This window comes from Vidua chalybeata, chromosome 2, assembly GCF_026979565.1.
Source record: "Vidua chalybeata isolate OUT-0048 chromosome 2, bVidCha1 merged haplotype, whole genome shotgun sequence".
Lineage (NCBI taxonomy): Eukaryota > Metazoa > Chordata > Aves > Passeriformes > Viduidae > Vidua > Vidua chalybeata.
This window is the reverse complement of record NC_071531.1, coordinates 80,395,787-80,416,670: the sequence shown is the minus strand read 5'-3', so window position 1 is coordinate 80,416,670 and position 20,884 is coordinate 80,395,787. Positions and strand designations below refer to the sequence as shown.

Below are 20,884 nucleotides of genomic sequence, written 5' to 3'. Positions count from 1 at the left end.
TATTCCAGAAGTGGTTGTCTCTTTCACAAAGTGGTTTAATATGACCTTGAACAAATTTATATAGGATGTTTGAAACAATTTTAAACTTTATATACTTTTCAGGGTTTTAAAGGCATTGATAATAGTTTAAAAACTTTCACAGTTTTAAATGCAACAATCATATCTGTTCTTATACACACATACAATAATTTTCAGGAATTAATCACCTATTTTTAGACTGAATTAACTTGTAGATGTAACATATTTTGCGATTCCTTAGCTCTTTTTGCTTTTATGAAGAACAGCATGAAACAATGGAGATCTACATGACATCATCACATCCCTGGGAAATTACATATTCTTCCTCTATCATGGTACAGAAGAGACCTGACAGCATGATCCATGAGCTAGTCAATAATAATGAACTGTGGTTTAATAAATTCCCAGCAGTCCCCATGTAATAGTGTACCAATCTCTAGTTTCAAAAGATTTCTAATATGAGAGAAATGTAAAGAACATGATAAATCCAGGAGTATCATTGTTATCTACTTTTCTATACATTTGGGTAGTTATGTCTTTAAAATTCTAGAATAATTTTTACCCAAAACAGTGTTCAGATATCCTAAAATTTACCTTGTATTTTCATATTAAACCCAGTGTTGATGCTTGAAAGTGAAGCGTCATTTTCCCTTGGTTATGCACATAAACTGGACTCGGTATCCTACTCTAAAGAGAAATGTGGTACAACTTTTGTCACAGCATGCAAGACATAAAGTTTGAAAAAACAAAAAAAGAGAGACTTTGTGGAGAGAAAAGACCTCATATGTTGAGAGTTTAGTCCAAAATTTCTAATGGTGGATTTCTCCTCAAAGATAAAGTCATTTGAAGGGTCCAAAAAACCCTCTGCAGCCCCATGAATTGAAGCATAAAATTTTGCGATTTAAGAGATCTAGAAAGGTTTTCCTTCTTCAGTTTCCTTGTCAAAAACCAAGGAAATATTCCATAATTATGTTTACTTGGTTTATGGTTAACAGTTATCTCTGGTACTTGTGGTTTTATTAATCATTTAAGGGTGCTCTGGCATGTTCTGATTAAATTATGAGATTATATTAGAAGTACAACAAGCTTGAATTTTTCCGAGTATAATGTTATGCTAGAAGATTACAATGATTTTTGTAGCTGGCTTATATACTAGTTCAAACTGAATATTCAGTATCTTAACAGAAAGTACATGGGTTTTCAGATCTCATAGTGAAAATAACCACATTTTTTGAGACAATTGGCATATTCATGGAACATCTATGACTTTTGTCAGCTTGTCAGGTTGCTTCTGTCACATTTGGAATTTCTCATGCTATATCCAGTAGTTTCTCACAGCCTACTCAGATAGCTAAACCTCAGGATAGTCACTGACCTGCACATGGCAAGGGATGGAAAATGTAGAATTTTAAAGAAAGCACTCCTAATTTCTGTTCCATATACATTGAAGCTCTGGTAAACTATGTGAAGAATAGCTAACTGAAGGTAACATATAAGGCAAAAGCTTTTGCCAGCTAAAATTTTAAGACAATCATTATTTGCATTACTACAAATGAGTGAATTCCAGCTATGTAATGAATTGTTAGATCGTCACACAAGTGATATATTACCTGATCATAAGTGACCATTGTTTTTTTTCAACAAAATTTATTTTTTTTTAATCGAATAAGTAAACAACTGGGTCAGTAAGCAATAAAAAAAGTTGTATCTGTATTTCTCTTTAGGTTTAAGTGGTTCTATTTCTGTTATGTATCTGGAGGCTGATACGATTAATTGATAGAATCATAATATAGTTTGAATTGGAAGGGAACTTCAAAGATCAGTTAGTTTTAAGCCCCCTAGCATACACACAGAACCCTTCCACTAGGCCAGGCTGCTCAACATCCCATCCAACCTGGCCTTGAACAAACTGTGGGGCCTCCGAAATTCTCTGGGCATCCTGTGCCAGTATCTCATCATCTTCACAATAAAGTTTTTCTTCTTTATGTCCAATCAGAGCCTTTTCTTTCAGTTTAAAACCCTTGTCCTTCGTTCTGTCACTATAGGCCCCCATAGAAATTTTCTCTCTGTCTTTTTTGCAAGTCCCCATAATAAGTTGAAAAGCTGCAATAAAGTCTCCCTGGAGCCTTTTCTTCTTGAGGCCAAACAACCTCAACCCTCTCAGCCTTTCAACAGTTATTGCCAAATACTGCAAAATATTTGTTACCCAATTTTGAAAGGTTTTACCATTTCAATCAAATTAGCTTGCTTTTCAGGTATATTAATTTGGGTTTACAGCTAGGAATTGCTGTAGAGAGTAACCCTATTTCTGCACACCTATGACTCAATCTCCCAAACTTTTTAAGCAAGAGTTTCACAATTAACATGATAAAACAGAAGCTGAACTATTCCAAAACTACTTTTTGCTTTCTTCACTGTTTAAAGCAGGAAAGAGAGCATTTCACTAGGATTGGCTTTCTGTGTAAATGATACCAAAACTCAGGGCAAAAAAAGTTCTATGTCAAGGGCTCTGCCTACAAGGCTATTTTCAAATACTCTCTCTGCCCAGACAAAGGTTGACTAGTAAAGCAAATAGAGAGCTAGAGAGTGCATACTGGAGTGTGTGTTTTCAGCAACTTTGTTAGATTAGTCCTTAGACTCCTCAGGCATTTATTTTCTCCTCTGTTTTACTGCTGAACAGTTTAGCTTCATACGCGTTATATTGTTGGTCAATTGATTAATTATTTAAGGCTTGTTGCAATTGATATTTTGGAATGGCCCTTGCAAGCCAGCTATGTCTCACCTGAATTGTGAGCAGAAATTAAGCAGTGATTATATTCATTTTCTTGAAACCCTAATGCTGCCCTTGACTTTCCATGGTGCCATGTGGTTTGAATAATCACATGGATCTCCCTGTTTGCCTGATTCCAACTTCTCAGATGGATATTAGTAACTGGACATTCAATTCATACAAAGACATAGGGCATAAATTGAGATAGGAAAAGGTGTCCTGCTCAAATCAGAACTTCACAGCAGTTCAAACCAGATAAAAATACAAAATACAATGCCTTGATGCAACACACATGTATCTTGTCACCATGATCATTCTCAAAGATTTCTCTATTTTTCAGTATAGCACTGACAGACAGCTGATTAGATTTATAATATGGGAAGTGATGGACTGCAACAGTTTTTTGTAGGTTGGCAGTTGCAAAAAGAAGAAATTTGGAGCATTTACTAGATCATATTGTATCTCAGGTACCAAAGCAGAGAGCATGAGAAAACATGGACATTCATTTTTAACTAGTACTTAGAGATCCGTTTATGACTTATTCCATAAAAAAGAAAGTTATTACTGCTAATTATTATCAGTTTGGGGAAATAGATTTAGTATTGTTTTCTTCATGGTTTAATTCAGCTTCCATGTTCCTTACTGGGTTTTTTTTCTTTTTTTTTTTTTTTTTGTATTTCTCTATTTTGTCTCTAATTTGACTAAGTTTTCTGTCATTTCAAGAGTATTCTAATTTTGTTCTGATCATTTTACTCAGTTTTGTCACATTTTCTTTTAGAGTCCTGTTGATGCTTCCAAGAGCATCATTAAGGGCCGAAAGTTCCTGAGGAACATTAAATAAATGAAGCTGGACCAAAACCCCATTAGCTTCTCAACCTAAATAAACATTTATGTCCTCATGGGATTGATGTGTTTTTAGCCAACTCAAAATTAAAATTAACATTAATTAATTTGTGTCTCATCTCTATTCCTCTGTGTGGACTAGACTCTGGAAGCTGCATTATTTGGATGGAAAATTGCTAACTAATGTTAAGGTTAAGGAAAATAAAAGTGAACATACTGGCACACCATGGCCTTATCTGTTTTCAGGGAGAACTTGGTAGAGATTCTGACTTCTATGCAAAATGTATTTTGTTTATCTCATCTCCCACTCCTTTTCATGTTTTTAAACCATTGTATCTTTCTCTTCTATCGCATTTTGAACATTTTGAAACTGAAAATATATTTGATTTTTGTTTACAGCAATTAGTACAATGCATTGAGCTCCTTTGATCCTGGCTTCTGTTCATTAGAGTGAAGCAGATAATGGCAAAGCAGTTGTGAATGGCAGCAAAGAGAGAATGGTGTCACTGGATTCTCTGGACACTAATCAAGATCTAGTTGCAACAAATGATACTGAACACACTTTCCACTGACACAAACTAAAATCTTCCTCAAGGCACTAAAATCCTCATTTGTCCTCTTGATATTCCCTTGGCACTTAGTTGCTGAGTGCTACATGACTATTTTCTGCCATATCTCAGAATGTTGGAGGCACTTTGCTATCTCCCTTACATCACAGGTCCAGGTTCTGTGCTTTAGAGAAAGATGAGAACACATGATGTCGTGTTCAAGTGGTGGCATTTAGTAATTTTGCAAGGACAAGACACCATTGCAGATATCCTCCTGGTTATTACCTGAACATAAAATTAAAGAGATGATTTTAGCTGTAGACCTTACTAGTAAACTGGTTTTATTAAACCTTAGAGAAAAAAATTGCTGCCTGCATTTTTGCTCTTCTTGAAGAGAATTCTGAAGAATTTGCTGTAACCAAAAGCAAATAACTAATTTCATGAGAACATAAAACATGTTTTTCTTTTGTTATGAAAGATAACATTGACATGCTCACAGCAGGTCCTTCTCTGTTTGAAACCTTCAGATGCTGAAAATCAATTTATAAATTTCATAAGAAGGTTTCAATATCAAAAATTTCTGAAAGGAAAGAGGCATTGAAAGTAAACAGACTGTTGTTAATCAGAGTATTGTCACATAATTATATATTACAGGTAAAATGGGGATAACAAAGATATTTGCAGATACCTAAATAAATCATATAATAGTATTTTAAAGGTTAATAAGAAAAAAAAATAAAAAAAATACCAAAAAAAGTAGAATTTGATTTTTTTCTTTCATACACCACAAAAATAATACCAAAAAGGCAGAGAAGTTTGCAGAACTTCAATCAGAATTTTCTGCCTTACACTGCTATACTGAGAGAAAATCAACATTAACATCATTAACTTTTATGCAGGAGCAATACACAGAAGCAAAAACCTGCCTTTAATGCTGCAATATATAGTAATGAAAAGCTGACAAACATTCAGGAGTCCACTAACACAGGAACACATAAAGGGAAGAGTGTGATCATTTGGAGACCAGCAGGCATCATTGCAGATTTCCACCTGCCAGCCTTGTTAATGTTATTTTTGACTAATTTTTACAGTTTATTGCAACATTGGTTAAAATTACCTCCATTATTCATGTACTTTCTAGAATTACAAATCATACACATGCTGTGGGGATAGGGATCTTTGCAAAGCAGTTTTTTTGTGTATGTACCAACAAAGCCCAGTGCAAATCTTCTCAAACCTATTTATCGGAGAATTAAAGCTGTTTGCTAATAACAAATTGGAAATCTGTGGTGCAGAAATATTATGCATAACCTTGTAAATCAGATTAACTGGTGTTCCTTCTTTCATACAATAAATTCCATAAGGAGCATCTGTTCAAGGCAGTGCCTGATGACCTGGCAGCAGATCAGAGAGCTTGCTGCTTTCTGCACTAATTTTGGAACGTGGTCCAAGCGAGAACATCTTTACTTAGAGTCAAACCTATTTTACCCTGAGATTAACATACTGTGATACCTGCTCATTGTGGTTGTGCCATTTGAGGCCTCAGCTGTGGTGTACTTAGCGGCTCCTCTGCTCACTCTGAAGTGCTGCTACATTTCATAACATAGACATTCCACACTGCTGTGGCCTTTTTTAAGCAAACACATCATTACAGCTGATGAGATAACAGAAATGCAAAGAGATCTGTAAAATCAGAGAAGTTTGCCACAAGAACTGATCTGCTTTTTAACTGGTATGTCATTGAATTTGAGAAGAAAACTATTAATAGTATGAAGACAATGTAAAAACTATTGGACACATATCTGTTTAAGACTGTGGATGAATAACAGTGAGAGCATATTGCAAAGGAAGGTGATGAGTTCATCATGTCCTCAAATAAGAAGGGAAAATGAGCTTTAGATGTAACTGACTCTTGGGGAGGATCCAAGGTGAAATTCTGCTATGCGCCTCAGGTATGGAGATTCTGTCTTTGTGGTAAAGGTTTGTTTGCACTGTCTAACATAATCTAGAACTGGGCTTGTCATGATGGAGTCACTTGAATGGAGGAATCGTTAACTGTGGCTTAGGATCTCAATACATTGATGTAAAGGACTAGGAAGACAACAGGCATCTAAACCATACAGAAATAAAATGCAATTTTTTTGCCTTAGCTACTTAAAATGAAAAGTAGCTAGTTTTGCAGAGTCATCAATTTTAAATAATGAAGGACTACATACTATTCCAATGGTCCAGCTAGTCAGTAGCCAACAGTTTTGGCTGTAATGCCAATAATGAAAGGCATTACAGCCTCTCTATAACAAACATGTTAAATTTTCACAGCTGGTGCTGAGCCATCTAAAAGAAGGTAAAGAATGTTCTCTATCACCTACAGTTTACAAAATATTCCTTGGGAGTATTTTTTATTTCATTTTCCCTGATGTAAAATCAGCCTGTGGAACCAAAAAAGCTCACAGAAACGTGGGAGGAGAGGTTCTCCAATATATGTAAACTTTTTCTAAATAAGCCAGTTCTTTCATGGAACCTAATAGTATGAAATTTTCTAAATCTAGTATTTGATTCCTTCTTCAGCTCAGTCTCCTACCCTTATGTGGTGGACTAAATAATTTCCATGATGACACTCTTACTAGATCTGGCAATTTATTTTTAAGGGTGAGAAACATTCTTTTTCAGGTTCAAAATTGCATTGAACATTTGGTGGAAAAATACCCTGCAAAACAGGAAGATTTTCCCTGTGAGGAGAGGGAAGGAATATTTTCTTGGAATTAGGTTAGTGAATGAGAATGGCCAGGGTCAGTCAGATTATAAGGAGCTTTGAGCAATACATCAAGTGGGAGGTGTCCCTTTCCACGTCAAGGAGGTTGCACTAGATGAGCTTTGAAGGTCCCTTCCAACTCAAGCAACTCCATGATTTATGATTCTATGATTTAGCATGTTTTGGGTGAGTTTGTTTGGATATCTGAAAATAAGGCAACTAAGCAAAACAAATTATGCACTCTGCAACTCTAGGTGACTACCTCATCTATGAAAAAAAAAAAGATGAAAGATGTGTAAAATAGGTAGGTGCACCATCTCCTGCAGTTGCTGGTTCCAGGAGGATGACTCAAGACCCCAGTTGGCAGGTTAAGATCACAATTAGTATTACAGTGGGAAATTTATCTAGCCTTCCTTTAAAAATAATCAGATGCCTGACACTTTGCAAGAACTTTTTTTTTTTTAATCTTAATGTGACTTTATTTCCATTCTTATTCTTTGCTTTTCTTGTATAAATAGAATTATGTGTTTTAGAAAAGGTGCTCTCTTACCCTGGCTTTGTGTCATGCTTAACATGGTGAGGTCAAGATATTAGCAGGGGCCTGCAAACAATATTTAGTACTAGCTGAGCTTGTAATCATAATAATTATTACTACACCATTTAAAGGTATAAATACATACCAGTTTATCTATCTGTCTACTCCATACTTTGCTTTATCAACAAAGTAATATATAAAAAATATTACCCTCATCCCCTTTCTGTCTCCTTTCTTTCTGACTGGTACATATGGTTATGTGTCTGTGCCACCTTTGCAAGGGAAATTTTCTTTAGTTACCATCTTGTATGGACACTGCCTGTTACAGTACACTGTGGTCAGACATTTCTGAAAATCAACTGCTCTTGTGATGTGGGTTGATTTTTATGATCTCCATTTATATCTGAAGTCAATACAATGTGCCAAGAGAATGCATGATGAAAAGGACTTTTCCTTCCCCAGTCAGCCTTGAGCTTTGCACTTGATAGGGATCTCAGATGAAATTTAACCTGAAGCTAAAATAATGAAGAATGTTGTGATCTTTTTGTATGTAGTACTTAAAAAAAAAAGAAAAGAAAAAAGTTAAATCCAGAGTCTAAGGTTGTTTTTGTTTTGTTCTTTCATAATTATAATTTTATTTATTTCTCCCTTCTCCTGATATTTACCCTGGTGTTTTTTCATAAAAGACATTTTATAATTAAGTGCTTCACTGTTGATGAACACTGCCACTTAGTGCAATATTAGGTCTTTAAACACGTTCATGAAGTTTGTTAGGGCCTTATAAGCTAGTGTTCTTGAAAACATAAAAATTAAAATGAAGGTCTGAGGAAGCTTTAAATATGGATGGGAAAAAAAAGCCCATTTGACACTTCAGTCTATTTCCTGCTTCTTCTTTCTGTGTGCTCCTTAGTTATACTTTTAATTAAACTAAGTCCTGGCAGGTTTACAATTCATTCATAAAGTCACATAGGGAAGGTCTCCTGCCACAGCCTTTCAGACCTAGTTGTGCCTTGTGGGTATATGTCTGAAAGGAAGGTAATATTAGATATCTTTCTACCCCTTTTAAAAGTATATGTCTCTTCTGGAATGAGATAAAAATTAGCCTCAGAGATTGTTGGGAATCCTGATTTTTTTTTTCAGATTGCAGCTTTGAAAGAAAAGTAATTTTTTGTGTTCTTAGAAAATGGAAATTCTCTAAAGAATAAAAGCTAGAAACAATTCAAATAATTAAAATATTTAAAATATTTTGCTTTAGCATTACAGGAAGGAATGTTTTACTTTACAGAATACTTTTGAATCCTTTGGCTAATTTTCCCAGAATTTTTGGTTTAACTATGACAAAGAGCCTTTTTCTTTTGCTCAATTACTAGTCAAGTCAACAATATCTTTAGAAAACTTTACAATGTTTCTGTGTCCTGTCTGACATCCTCAACACTGTCCAGTTAAAAGCCATCTGCAAATTTAATTAACATTGTTTATTTACTACCTTTTCAAATCATTAAGGAACAAGCTAATATGATGGGTGACAGTGTTTAGCACATCACATGAGGCTATCTTATTGAAACTTGAGCAGTTTGCAGTCAAAAAGAGCTTCAGGTTCTCTGATCACTTTGGCCAAAAGGCTTTTACCCTGTTTCCTTTGGGGACCTCAGCACTCTGGAATAACTGCATATATTTTTAATGCTCTCTTAGGTAAAACGTCTGTGAGGTGCATAACCTTCCAAAAAAACTGAAATGAGGTAACACTACCTCTTCTTGAAAGAGAAACTGAGGAAAGAGCTCAGCCAACCATATTTCACTTCTGCAAAAGATAAACAATTTTTTTTGTAAGAAATGAGTACTTTCCTTCCGGTATCATAAAAGAGGGACAATGTATTCTTAAAAATAAATCATATCAAGTCAACCTAGTATCCAGTTCAGAACATTTGTGTGGAATGAGTGACTTTATTTTAAAACCACATACTAAGAGGCTATGCATCTAACTTCCCTGTATTAGATGCAAAACAGAATTTAAATCATTGTTCAAACTGTACTTCTCACTTTCTAACAGGTGACATAAGCTCAATGGCCTTCTCACAGATCTGCCTTGATTCCATTTTTAATTATAGTTCCAGTGATTTGAATTATGACAAACAGAGTATGTTTATTAAGTCTGTAAAGAGTACCATGCTGGATGACACTGCTCCTAGAACAGAATATGCTAATGCTTAAATACTTGATGAAGAATGACTGACTGAGAAGCCGTTCGGCAGAAAACTAGACCTAGATAATTAAGATGGATCACAAGTTATACTTGAGACAACAGTGTCATTCCATTTTTAAATAAGGTAAATGTCCTACCAAAAACACACAGAGAGGTTATGAGTTTTTGAGGCATGAAATACTCTTTCAATTCTACTCTGCCCAGGCAAAGTATAAGATGGGAAAGTACCATATCTTGAAAAAAAAAACTGCACACTATCCTGTCTGGACAACATAAACTAATTGGAAATCACCCACAAGAAAGCAGAATACTGGATTTGTTTAATCTTTAAAAAATTAAGCAGACACATGGTGACTGTCTTAAAGACTGTTGAGGGCTTCTGAAAATATCAATTTGAGAAGCTATTCACATATTTGATAGCAAATATTTACTAGGGTCAAATTCAAAGAGAATATAGAAAAACAGGTTAAGAACCAGGGAAGGAAAACTTATTGAAAGACTAGCTTAGCTTTGGACAGACTGTTCAAGGTAGCCATGGAATTTCCACTACTCTCGAGAGCTTGTAAGTATGCAATTTTTAGTAACTAATTATCCTTTTTTTATAGGGCAGCTTAGTCTGAAATTCAGCAAATCACAGAATTACAGGATGGTAAGGCTGAAAGGGACCACAGTGGGTCATCTGGTCCAACCTACCTGCTCAAACAGGGCCATCCCAAAGCACACTGCACAGGATTGTGTCCAGATGGTTCTTAAATATCTGCAGTGAGGGAGAGTCCACACCCTCTCTGGGCAATCTGTTCCAGTGCACAGTCACCCACACAGTGAAGAAGATCATATCCTTGCCTTCAACCCCATTCTGTTACTATTTTCTCCATCTTCAGTTTCTGCATTCCAAAGCTGAGGATCATAGTGTCCTAGTGATATCATGTGAAGGTACATTTCAAAAACCACCTTTACCCCAACCAACTCAAATACATTTTTCAAATATTCTTGTAAGAATTAAATCTTTGTTATCAACCAAGGGACAACAATTATGCAACATGTTCCTGAAATGAGAATATCTGCAAGAAAGTAGCTGATCCCACAGTATTGGTCTTCTCGTCATCCTTACAGTATTCTCTAAGAATTATAAATATACCCCGAGAAACTTCATATTTCCCCCTTTAAACCCTTTTGACAAGCACTCCCAGAAATACAATAGACCTGTCTTCCAGTTACCATACTAAATTTCCACAGATTCCTGATAGACTTCTCTCTTCTCCAAGTTTATACTGAGAAAGTGACAAAACTCACTCTTGTCCCAATTGAAGGTTCTGAATAACAATGTGCATAATCATTTAGAGTGAAAATAAGGTGTACCCTTAGCAGTAGCCTTGCCATCAACTTCAGCTGCTGTTGGGAAATTTTAGGCATTTTTTTTAAATGAATGTTAAACAAACATTCATACATAATAAATGTGATATGATTATTATTACAACAAACAAAAGCAATTTTTTGTGAGGCAAAACTGTCATGTTTCATTCAGTCTGACCAATGTAGATGGTGCTCTTTTGCTACAGTTGTCTGAGTTTTTCATAATATGTTTATTCTTGCATTATGACCATCAGGGAAACATTTTTACCTTCATTTCACATATGAGGACAGAGGGCAGAGAGAAAGACACTTAGCAGGAAACTCAATATTAATTGAAGGCCTTTGGAATCTAATAATCTCTGAATTATGCTTCCTTTTGCTGGATGACTTCTGGTATTGCTCACCTTCTGCATCAGCAAAATAAGACATCATGTGTATTTCAGAAAAGACCAGATGCAAACCATAGCAGAGTAAAGAATTAATATTACATGAAGTTATGTTCTAGTTTGTGAATTTACAGAAGTGTAATGTTGTTCATTTGTAGAAGGGACCAACTTTTTTGAGAAATATAATAATTGATAGCCTAAATTAGAACTGGGACTAGGTCCAAATGCCGGTGAATAAACCCCAAACAGCTAAATTCCTTGGGAATTCACTACACTCACAATGAAAGATACAGAATCATAGACCGAAGAGTTCCTATTGCAAACCCCTCTCCTTTCTGTCTTAGCTTCTGTCTCAGCTTCTGTCTCCTGGAAGAAACAGCCTCCAGTCCAATACTGTCAGTCTCAGGTGTTCTTGAACTGTTTTTTATTAATGACAATATCTTAGAGTCAGGTAGATAGAGCTATTTCCCAAACAGAAAGTACAGAAGAATCTTAATCTCTCTAGTCTGAAAACAAGGAGAGCAGTCAGAGATGGTAGCATGTTTCTGCAAGAGCTGTCAGACTTTAAATTCTCTAGTAGACATTAACATCATGTAGGACTTCAAACATTGCTCAGTGGACAAGAGCCACAAAGCTGCAGACATTCCAGTCAGCTGGAGAGATCAAAGGAAGCATACAGAAAAGGCTGTTTCTACACTGTTCCCTTTGCTCACATAACAGCAATGTTTAAATGAGCTTTCTCTTTTAAAGTTATGAGGTGATAATTTAAAAATACATAAAAGTGGGGTGCATTAAACTGTGAAACTAGGTCATCATTATCTTGAGAAATTAATTTATTATTTCAAAATAGTTCAGAGAAGATGAGAGAGAAGAGACTTTGATATCAAACTGATACTTATGAGATCTCAGATGAGAAGATAATGAACAGATTTGTTTAAGTTAATTAAGTACAGTTATGTTTGGAGTATATTACGTGTTACTTTTCTAAAATAATTTAAAAGTTGGTTAGTTAAACAAATACTTTATGAATTGATCTGGTCTAAATGCCTTTGGATGAGAATTTCTATTCAGAAAATACCTAGTAGCTGAAACTTGAACTCATAGAAAACAGTCGATTATTTTCTTAATTAAACACGTTAAGTTTGTTTTTAAATGTTCAAATATTTTAGCTAATTACTTTAGACATAAAATAGCTTCCTGATTCAAAATACATGTTTGATTTTATTTTACATTGCAGAAAGAAATATGAACAAGATAAAATGGTCAATATCTAAATTAAATATTATAATTTCCACAAATTATTTCACTGGATTGAATTTTAAGAAGATTAGAAGTGGGGGGGGAGGGCTTTGTTTAGCTAACATTTTTGTGATTATGAAAACATTTAATGTCTTCAAATGTAGACAACTAAAAACCTCAAAACTCTTCACAGAAACAGAAATTAAGCTTATAGCTAGCATGATATCATGGTAAATAATGTTTCTTTATATTGACACATATTGAATTTTAGTAGGCAACATATAGAGATATAGGCAACCCTTTTGGGTCTGAGTTTTATGAGTGCTTGGTAATAGACAAATGCTGCTTGAAGAGCTTTCAGTTTGAACAGATAAGATTAACATCCAAGAAAAAAAAATTATTCTCCATTATCATCAGCTAAGGATAGAGTCCCAACTGCAGCCATCAGTGGTGATGTCCCCTGTGAGGCCTCAGATTTTGTCCTTTCAATCACTTTGAAAGTGTCTGTGCTTACAGAAGGCAAGTATAGCAATTTTAAGGATGGAGTAAGTAGCACTCCTAATTTAATTCCTTATGGAAATTTTTTGCCCTGTGCCACTCCTTTGCTGAGCAGGGCAGAAATATGATTTCTCCAAGCCCAGCCAACATTCCCTGTTTGCTTCAATAGAGAGGTCATTTCTTTGGAGAAACCTGTCCATACAAAAGTGTGTACATATTTATCCTTTTTTTCAATGAAACTCAGATTTTCATGTTTCATATTTTATGAGGGAAGAGCCCAGACATCTTGAAGTTGTTGTCTAACACTTGAGATGATTGAAGTGGGACACCCCAGATTCCAAGTGATTATTAAGAAAAAAGGAAATATTGAAAATATTTAAGTGGAATATATTTGGAGAAACTATTCTCATTTAAGTTGTTTTTAATGGGTTGCTTTCAAAATGAACATTTAATTTAATTTTTTATTGTTTTACATATATATATTTAATATAGAAACTGAAATTCCATCTAAAAATCATTTAAGTATTTGGATCAGATGAAAAGAAGTTGGGTTTTCATTTTTTTTTTTTAACATACATAGACAACTCCAGAATTTCAGGCATATGTGTTTTGATTTCATTTGGTTTGTACCCTTTAGAATAAAGTAACACTCTATTGTAATGTTCTATTTGCAGACATAGCTACACAGAAGGCTATGATTTTGATCATGTTGTATCATGGCATGTCATTGCTCCAGCTGCTCAAAAGACTTGATTTATGCCACTATTCTTGAAAGTGAGATACTTTAAAAGACCCATAGTCGCAAGAGTAAGATGTGGAAAATATCTAGCAGGTAGTAGCAGGTACTATTGGTGTTTTTCCATGATTAATTTGAATTGTAGCAGTCAAGGACACCTCTAACATTTCCATTTGGGAAACACGCCCATATATTCAACTTTTGGGAAAATCATCATGCTAATCAGCCAACATGTTGCCTTTCATAAATATACTGTATTACTCCCACATGCATTTTCAAAATTATACCAAAGCTATACCTTCTTTTTTTATATTTCTGGCAAAGTTCATCCTTTTGGTGCAAATGGAAACTAGAGGAAAATGAAGCTCTGTATTACCTCTATTTCTTGAAAAACTTATACTGCAAATTTTAACCTGTCTTGACTTATTTTCTGTGGCTCAGACACAACATAGAATATTATTCTGGTCTGCTCTTCCTTGTCTAGGAAAATAATGAGAGTATTTCTGCTTAAATAAATATGCTTTGTGACAGGAAGAATTATTACCAGCCTAATGAATAACATAATGCATTTCTACTGTTTCACTCAAGGTTCCTCTTCTTTTGCTTTGTGAATTTTCACTGTGGCCTGCCAGAAACAATCCTACATCTTAAATCTCTCCTACAGGTTGATGCTCATCTATGGTCAATGAGAATCTCTTAAACAAAAGAACTAGCTGATAACAATTTTCATGTACAGCTATTGATTAAAAAAAAAGCTCTTTTATGAAAAAAGACATACACGACATCGCAAAAATTCCTGGGCAGGACAAAATGTAGTTTGTTCTTCCATTTGACAGTAGAGACTTTTCACCTTCTATTGATAACCTTTAATGTGATAAGGCAGATGTCAATAAATTTTGATAAATATTTTAAGAATTAAAACATTGTTTTGCTGTGTAATGCACATAATATCTTAATGGTATATGGTTACATAGTTCAATTGGCTGAATTTCTGGGCAGGAGGGGAAGCAAGAGCTGCCTGCAGTTTGCCTGACCCTTTTCTATCAGATTGAAGTATTATTTTATGCTGTACTATATTAAGCATCATCTGGAAAAAAAGCACAATCTGTTCTTTTTAAGCTTCTTAATAGTTTCTAGTACTGATTTATGAGAAGTGGAACCAACAGATTGTTATAGTTAGACTGTAGGTGGGGACACATATGCTTGAGTTTTGAACAAAATTCCAACTCTGCAGCAGGGATGTCTTTTGCACGATGATGTAATTGCTTTTTTAAAAAAACATGAAGAGACATATGGGAGTAGCTTTGACTGGGCTTAGGGCCAGGTTTTCAGGTAGGCAACATGCAGGATCCAGGCCAGTATTTTAAAAGAACTCAGCTACCACTTGTTGCCAAGAGGACACATTTACAAAAGTCATCTACTGCTAATAGTTCTGATGACAGCACTGCAGACAAAGTTTCAAGAGGACAGGAACATCAACTAAAAAACTGTGATATGCTCTCCAGCAGAACCAGTAGCAGTATAAAGGTGCCAGTTTCCAAATACTGAAACAGAGATGGAGTTGGTGGGGCAAGAGGAGCTGAATTTAAATTGACCATACTTGAGCTCCAGCTTGTGTTGTTTGTGGAGTCTTTTCTGATGAACTGAAATTAAGCAAGCAAGAGTAAATCCATCCCTCCCTTCTGTTGAACATTTCCTTCAGAATTTTCTTGAAATTTAGAAGTGGAAACAAAATAGATACATGGATAAATTCCCAGGATGTAGGCAAATTTCATCATATGGGACTCACCAAAAACTGTTAGTTTGTTTCCAGCTAAGGAGTTCTGAATTAAATTTTACTTGGAGGTGAAACTACAAACTGCATAAGACATCACCATTGTCCATCCATTTGTGTAAATCCTGAAGCCCCTATATCCTTTTTCTTGTGTCATAGACTTGGTTGAACAGTGGGAACTGCCCAATTGGTGGAAACTTGCCCTTGCTGTGGCAATTTTGGTAGTACTGCTATAGGTATACCGAAGAGTCACATCCGTGAGGAGGCCAGTTCCGTACAGAAAGCATGGAGATCCTCTTCCACTGTGAACCTTACATCTCATCCTCAAGGAAATGACAGAATGTACCTTACGTGCTTACCCACTCTCATTTCTTCAATGCTACATGTATATGTTTATGCATATATATGTTTTATTCAGAAAGAAAGAGAGCCCAGAGGAAATTTTTGCTAATATATGGTGCAAAAAAATTTAACAGAAAAGATTTTCTTTTTCCATCAAGGAGTGTTCATTATCCCTACACAATAGCTCATACGAGATATACATACCTCATCAAAACACTTGCACAACAGGAGAATTCACTATGAATAATTAATTGCATAGAGTTTAATCATCAAGACAAGAGCACCACTGGTGTATTTGTATGAGTGTCTTGAGGCAAAGCTGCTTTCTGTTTTTATCAAATCTCCCTTGAGCTCATGTCATAGAGCTGTAGTTTTCCCAGCTGGAGACCTCAGTGACTCTCAGATTTGGACTGCCAGGATGTATTTTCTTCCAAATGTTAAGAACACAACATTTTCCTAAGTACCCCTGGTAGTTGAACATGTTTCCTATGATTTTGGATGACACATAACTTTTTGTATGGTTTCATAAAAATCTCCCTGTCTCGATGCTTGATGAAACCATGGTGTTTGCGCTTGAGCAGATTTTATTGGATTGGAAAGGAGATAATGCACTTTGTGCTCTCTAAAATATGTGCTATTTTTCGGTACTGTAATTAAACCTATTCTCAAGTTTATACCAAGCCTGAGGATAACAGTTTGAATGCTTATAACGCTTTCAAATAAATACTGCAGTATTTGCAACATAGAAGATATGCAGTTCTATAAGTAAACTAGACCTGGCTGGGAATTTTCCACTGAGAGTTTTTTGATAGCGAATGAGATCTTCAGAATTTCAATGTCTTTGGGTGTCATAATTTAACCCCAGCCAGAAACAAAGCACCAGACAGCCACTCACTCACTCCCCTACCAGTAGAATTGGGGAGAAAATCAGAAAGGTAAAAATTAAAGAACCCATGGTTTAAGATAAAGGCAGTTTAATAGGTAAAGAAAAGCTGTGCACACAAGCAGAGCAAACAAGGAATTAAATCATTGCTTCCCATGAGGTGTTCAGCTGTCTCCAGGAAACCAGGGCCCCACCTGGTGAAATGGTGATTTGAGAAGACAAATACCATCATTCCAAGCATCCCTCCCTTTCTCCTTCTTCCCTGAACTTTATGTACTGAGCATGCTGTCATACGGTCTGGAATATCCCTTTGATCAGCTGGGATCACCTATCCCAGCTGTGTCTCCTTCCAGCTTCCCATGAACCCCCAACATCTTCACCAGCATGAGAGCACGAAAAGTAGAAAAGGCCTTGTCTCTTTGTAAGCCCTGCTCCGTAACAAAACATTTTTATGTTATCAACCCTGTGTTCAGCACAAATCCAAAACATAGCACTCTACTAACTACTGTGAAGAAAATTAACTCCATCATAGCCAAAACCAGCACATTGAAATATATAGATTTTCCTCAAACTTACATCTTCTATGGCAAAGATTGACAATGTTTCCTTGTTCATTTCATGTTCTGATAGAAAAAGTGAAATAAAACATTTAATGTTGATCCAGAATGACCAAAATTAAAACAATTTTAGACAAAGTAGTTTCTTTCCTGTCAGATGGCCTAATTTTATTTTTGAAGGCCTCTAGGGTCTGCTGGGAATCAAATATGACTGACCACAATTTTTCCTTCAGGCTGACTTTGGCAGCTATAATATATATTTCATGAGACACCATAGTTTTGACCTCTAGATGAACTGTTTCAGCATGCCATGGGAATCATTTGATGCTCATGTACCACAGGAAACACAGTTTACCCTAAGGGCATGACACAGGCATAAGCACTGGACTCCTGATTTACTACACTCAGGAAGCACTGCAACAACTGAGCTTAAGTGACATTTTGTCAGGGAACAATTTGCATGGTAGTGTGGTTTCCATTAGGCCTAATCACAGCAAGGAAGAAAATGAAAGTCCCTTCAGGTAGAGAGACCTGCATTCAGGTTGCCATTCTGGTTGGGTGCAATTTGGAAATTTAGTAGTCTCAAGGTCACAGTGATTCATTCCTGGTGTGAAAGGAAGATAATGTTACTTCCTGTCTTCTTGTTCTTTGGCTCCTTTGACTATTTAGACAGTAAGATCCTAAAACTGAGCACTATTTTTACATTCATATTCAGTGCTGAGTGTAACAAAGCCTCTGAGCTGTAGCACCAGAGTGACAGGGTTGACTCCCCAGGTGGGCAAGATGAACTCTTGATGTCTCCAATGTCCAAAGTAAAAAAAAAAAAACAAAAAAACGACAGTCCAAATCCATGTCTGATCTTCACTGCTTTGCATACATTTTAACTGTCAGTGCTCCTTTCTACTTGTAGTTCTGCTGGTAAGGGAGAGAATTTTTCTTACAGATTCTTCCATTTGCAAGCTAACAAATTTGTAAAGGATCAGTGGTTTCTTGCAACATCATCACTTGACATTCACAGTTTTATTAATTAATTAACTGATTGTATTTCTGTGGAATATTACTGAGGGTTTAAGACATTACTTTTGAGAAAGATTTCCTGCCTCAGAGGCCTTCTTGTATAAACGAGACATGAAACAGATTTCAATAGCCAGATGGAGGAGCACAGGGAAGCAGACACACAATCCTGGTCAGGATGACTGTCAGTGGTATCAGTACATCCACTGTTTAAGCACTGTGACTTTTATGTAGGCCTGGCAGAGAAGAAAGTTTCTGTGCTGAGACAGAATAAAGGAAAAAGGGTATCTGTCTGTTAATATATATTACCAGTTTATCCCCACAGAGAAAGAAGATATTGAAAGAAAATATGAAGTTTTTCCCAGTGATAGAAATTTAATTCAGAACAAACAAACAGGAAAAAAACCCAGAAAAATATTAAAGCACACTGAGTTCATCTGTGCTCTAGTGATCCCTGTAATGCTAATCCTCAATTTTTTAATTCATTCTCTAGTAGAAGTTTTTACATCAACAAAATAAATTTTACTTTTCATTCTAATTTAAAAAAAATAGTGCTTTTCAGATTATGAATTAGGTGATGTTATGAGTTTTTTGCATATATTTAATATATTACTCCTAAAAATTAATTCTCAACATTTTTTTTAATTTACTGAAGTAAATCACAGAGCTTTTGGCCACATTTAGTCAGTTTAAGAGAATCAGAAGAGATTGCCATTTGTATATACACTGTTGTATGCATTGTGGACTAGATCATCACAAGTAACGAGGTACACAACAGCCTTTGTTGTGTACCTCACTACCTGTGAGTAGTGCAGAAGCAGAGATGCAGTCTCTTGAAGAGGAGTGAATTTTCCAGGAAAATTGGTTGACCTTGCCTTGAAAAATTAATTAATTATAAGATTAAAGTGATATTGTTATGATTGGTACAATGATCTCTCTGCAGATATGTAACACACTTAAACTATCTGATGTTTCCAAATGAAGAAAAGCTGCTGGAGATTTAATATGTGCATTTGTGTTTCTGTTTGTATTTAGGAAACTATGGTGAAAGTGGGATGGAAGCTTTCAAAGATATGGCAGCCAAGGAAGGGATCTGCATTGCACATTCCTACAAGATCTACAGCAATGCTGGCGAGCAGAGCTTTGACAAGCTGCTGCGAAAGCTTCGGAGCCACCTGCCCAAGGCAAGAGTGGTTGCCTGCTTCTGTGAAGGCATGACTGTGAGAGGCCTCTTGATGGCCATGAGGCGCCTGGGACTTGCTGGAGAGTTTTTGCTGCTAGGCAGGTGAGTAATACTGTGCAGTTATAGCCCGCTGTTTTAGTCAGCTGGGCAAAAAAAAAGAAAACTGTCCCATTTTCTGGACACATAGCACATGCAGCAGAGACTCACGGCCTCTCCTATACCTGTGCATATCTAAAAGATAGGAAGTAACGCCAGCTCTGTCATAGCAGTGCAAACCCTACAAAGACATGCATCATTCTCGTGACATGCCAAGCAAACACGTCTGCTTGGCCTCTCCTCGCAACAACGAGTAAGGGAAAGCTGGCACAAAAGTCTTTGATCTATATCACTTGTTTTGTTCACTGCAGTTTAAAATGCATTGTGTACATATACAGCTGGAAGCTGTGTCTCATCCCAGTAACTGTGTTAAGGATTGCTGATGTGGCCTCTGGGCGTACCTGAAACAGAACATCCCGAAACAGCATTTGTTAACTTTTTCTTCCTGAGTGCCCATGTGCTGCTGTGCATGCTGTCCTAAGGGAAATACATAGGTAATCCTTTCTCTTAGCTCAGTGATAGCAGTGTTTCCTTTCCTAACTGCCAAAGGAAGAAAGGAAAAGTCACTTGGTGTGTGTTCATCCAGAAGGAAAAGATCCTGAGCTCGTAAGAAGAGAAGTAAATTATTGATGTGAACCTAAAGGGTTTTACATTTTCCCCTTATTCAACAAGTGGATCCTAACCAAGACAGGAAAAATGATGTATTGAAAACAAAATGGAGGATACTGGGAGTCAACTAATGTAACTCATCACATTTTCAGTGCATTATTAGAAGGATGACCTGTTGTTGTCCCAAGCATGAACAGGAATACAAGTAAAATGGTGTTAGTGAAACCAGAAGTCGTGGTAAGACCTCCAGGGAAACTTTCAAGGACTGTCTTGGCAGCTGGGACACTGAGTCTGTCCAACTGGTAGGATAACCATCCTCTGTTCCCAGTCTGCCTTGTTGTACACAGATGCCCTTCCCCCTTACGCAAAGGGGAAAGCAAACAGCCAACAACTGTGGCTCTTGTCTCTGCCCTTACTCTTTGACATCAGCCTACATTTTGGCATTTTCAGATGGGAATTTTTTAATTCTTTCTCTGATACACGACAACTGTCTCCATCCTTCTTTTCAAATACATTTTATATATACAGACTTCCATGGACTGTGT

General features: G+C 36.1%; 1 protein-coding gene across 3 annotated transcripts in view; it reads left to right on the top strand.

Moving 5' to 3' along the window:
* The window catches only part of GRM5 (glutamate metabotropic receptor 5), a 228,831-nt gene that overhangs the window by 80,789 nt on the left and 127,158 nt on the right, over window positions 1-20,884 (top strand). For all 3 annotated transcript variants that reach the window (XM_053934655.1, XM_053934653.1, XM_053934652.1), the window contains exon 2: window positions 19,487-19,736. In XM_053934655.1, the coding sequence (XP_053790630.1) occupies window positions 19,487-19,736 (250 nt within the window). The remainder of the gene's footprint in view (window positions 1-19,486; window positions 19,737-20,884) is intronic.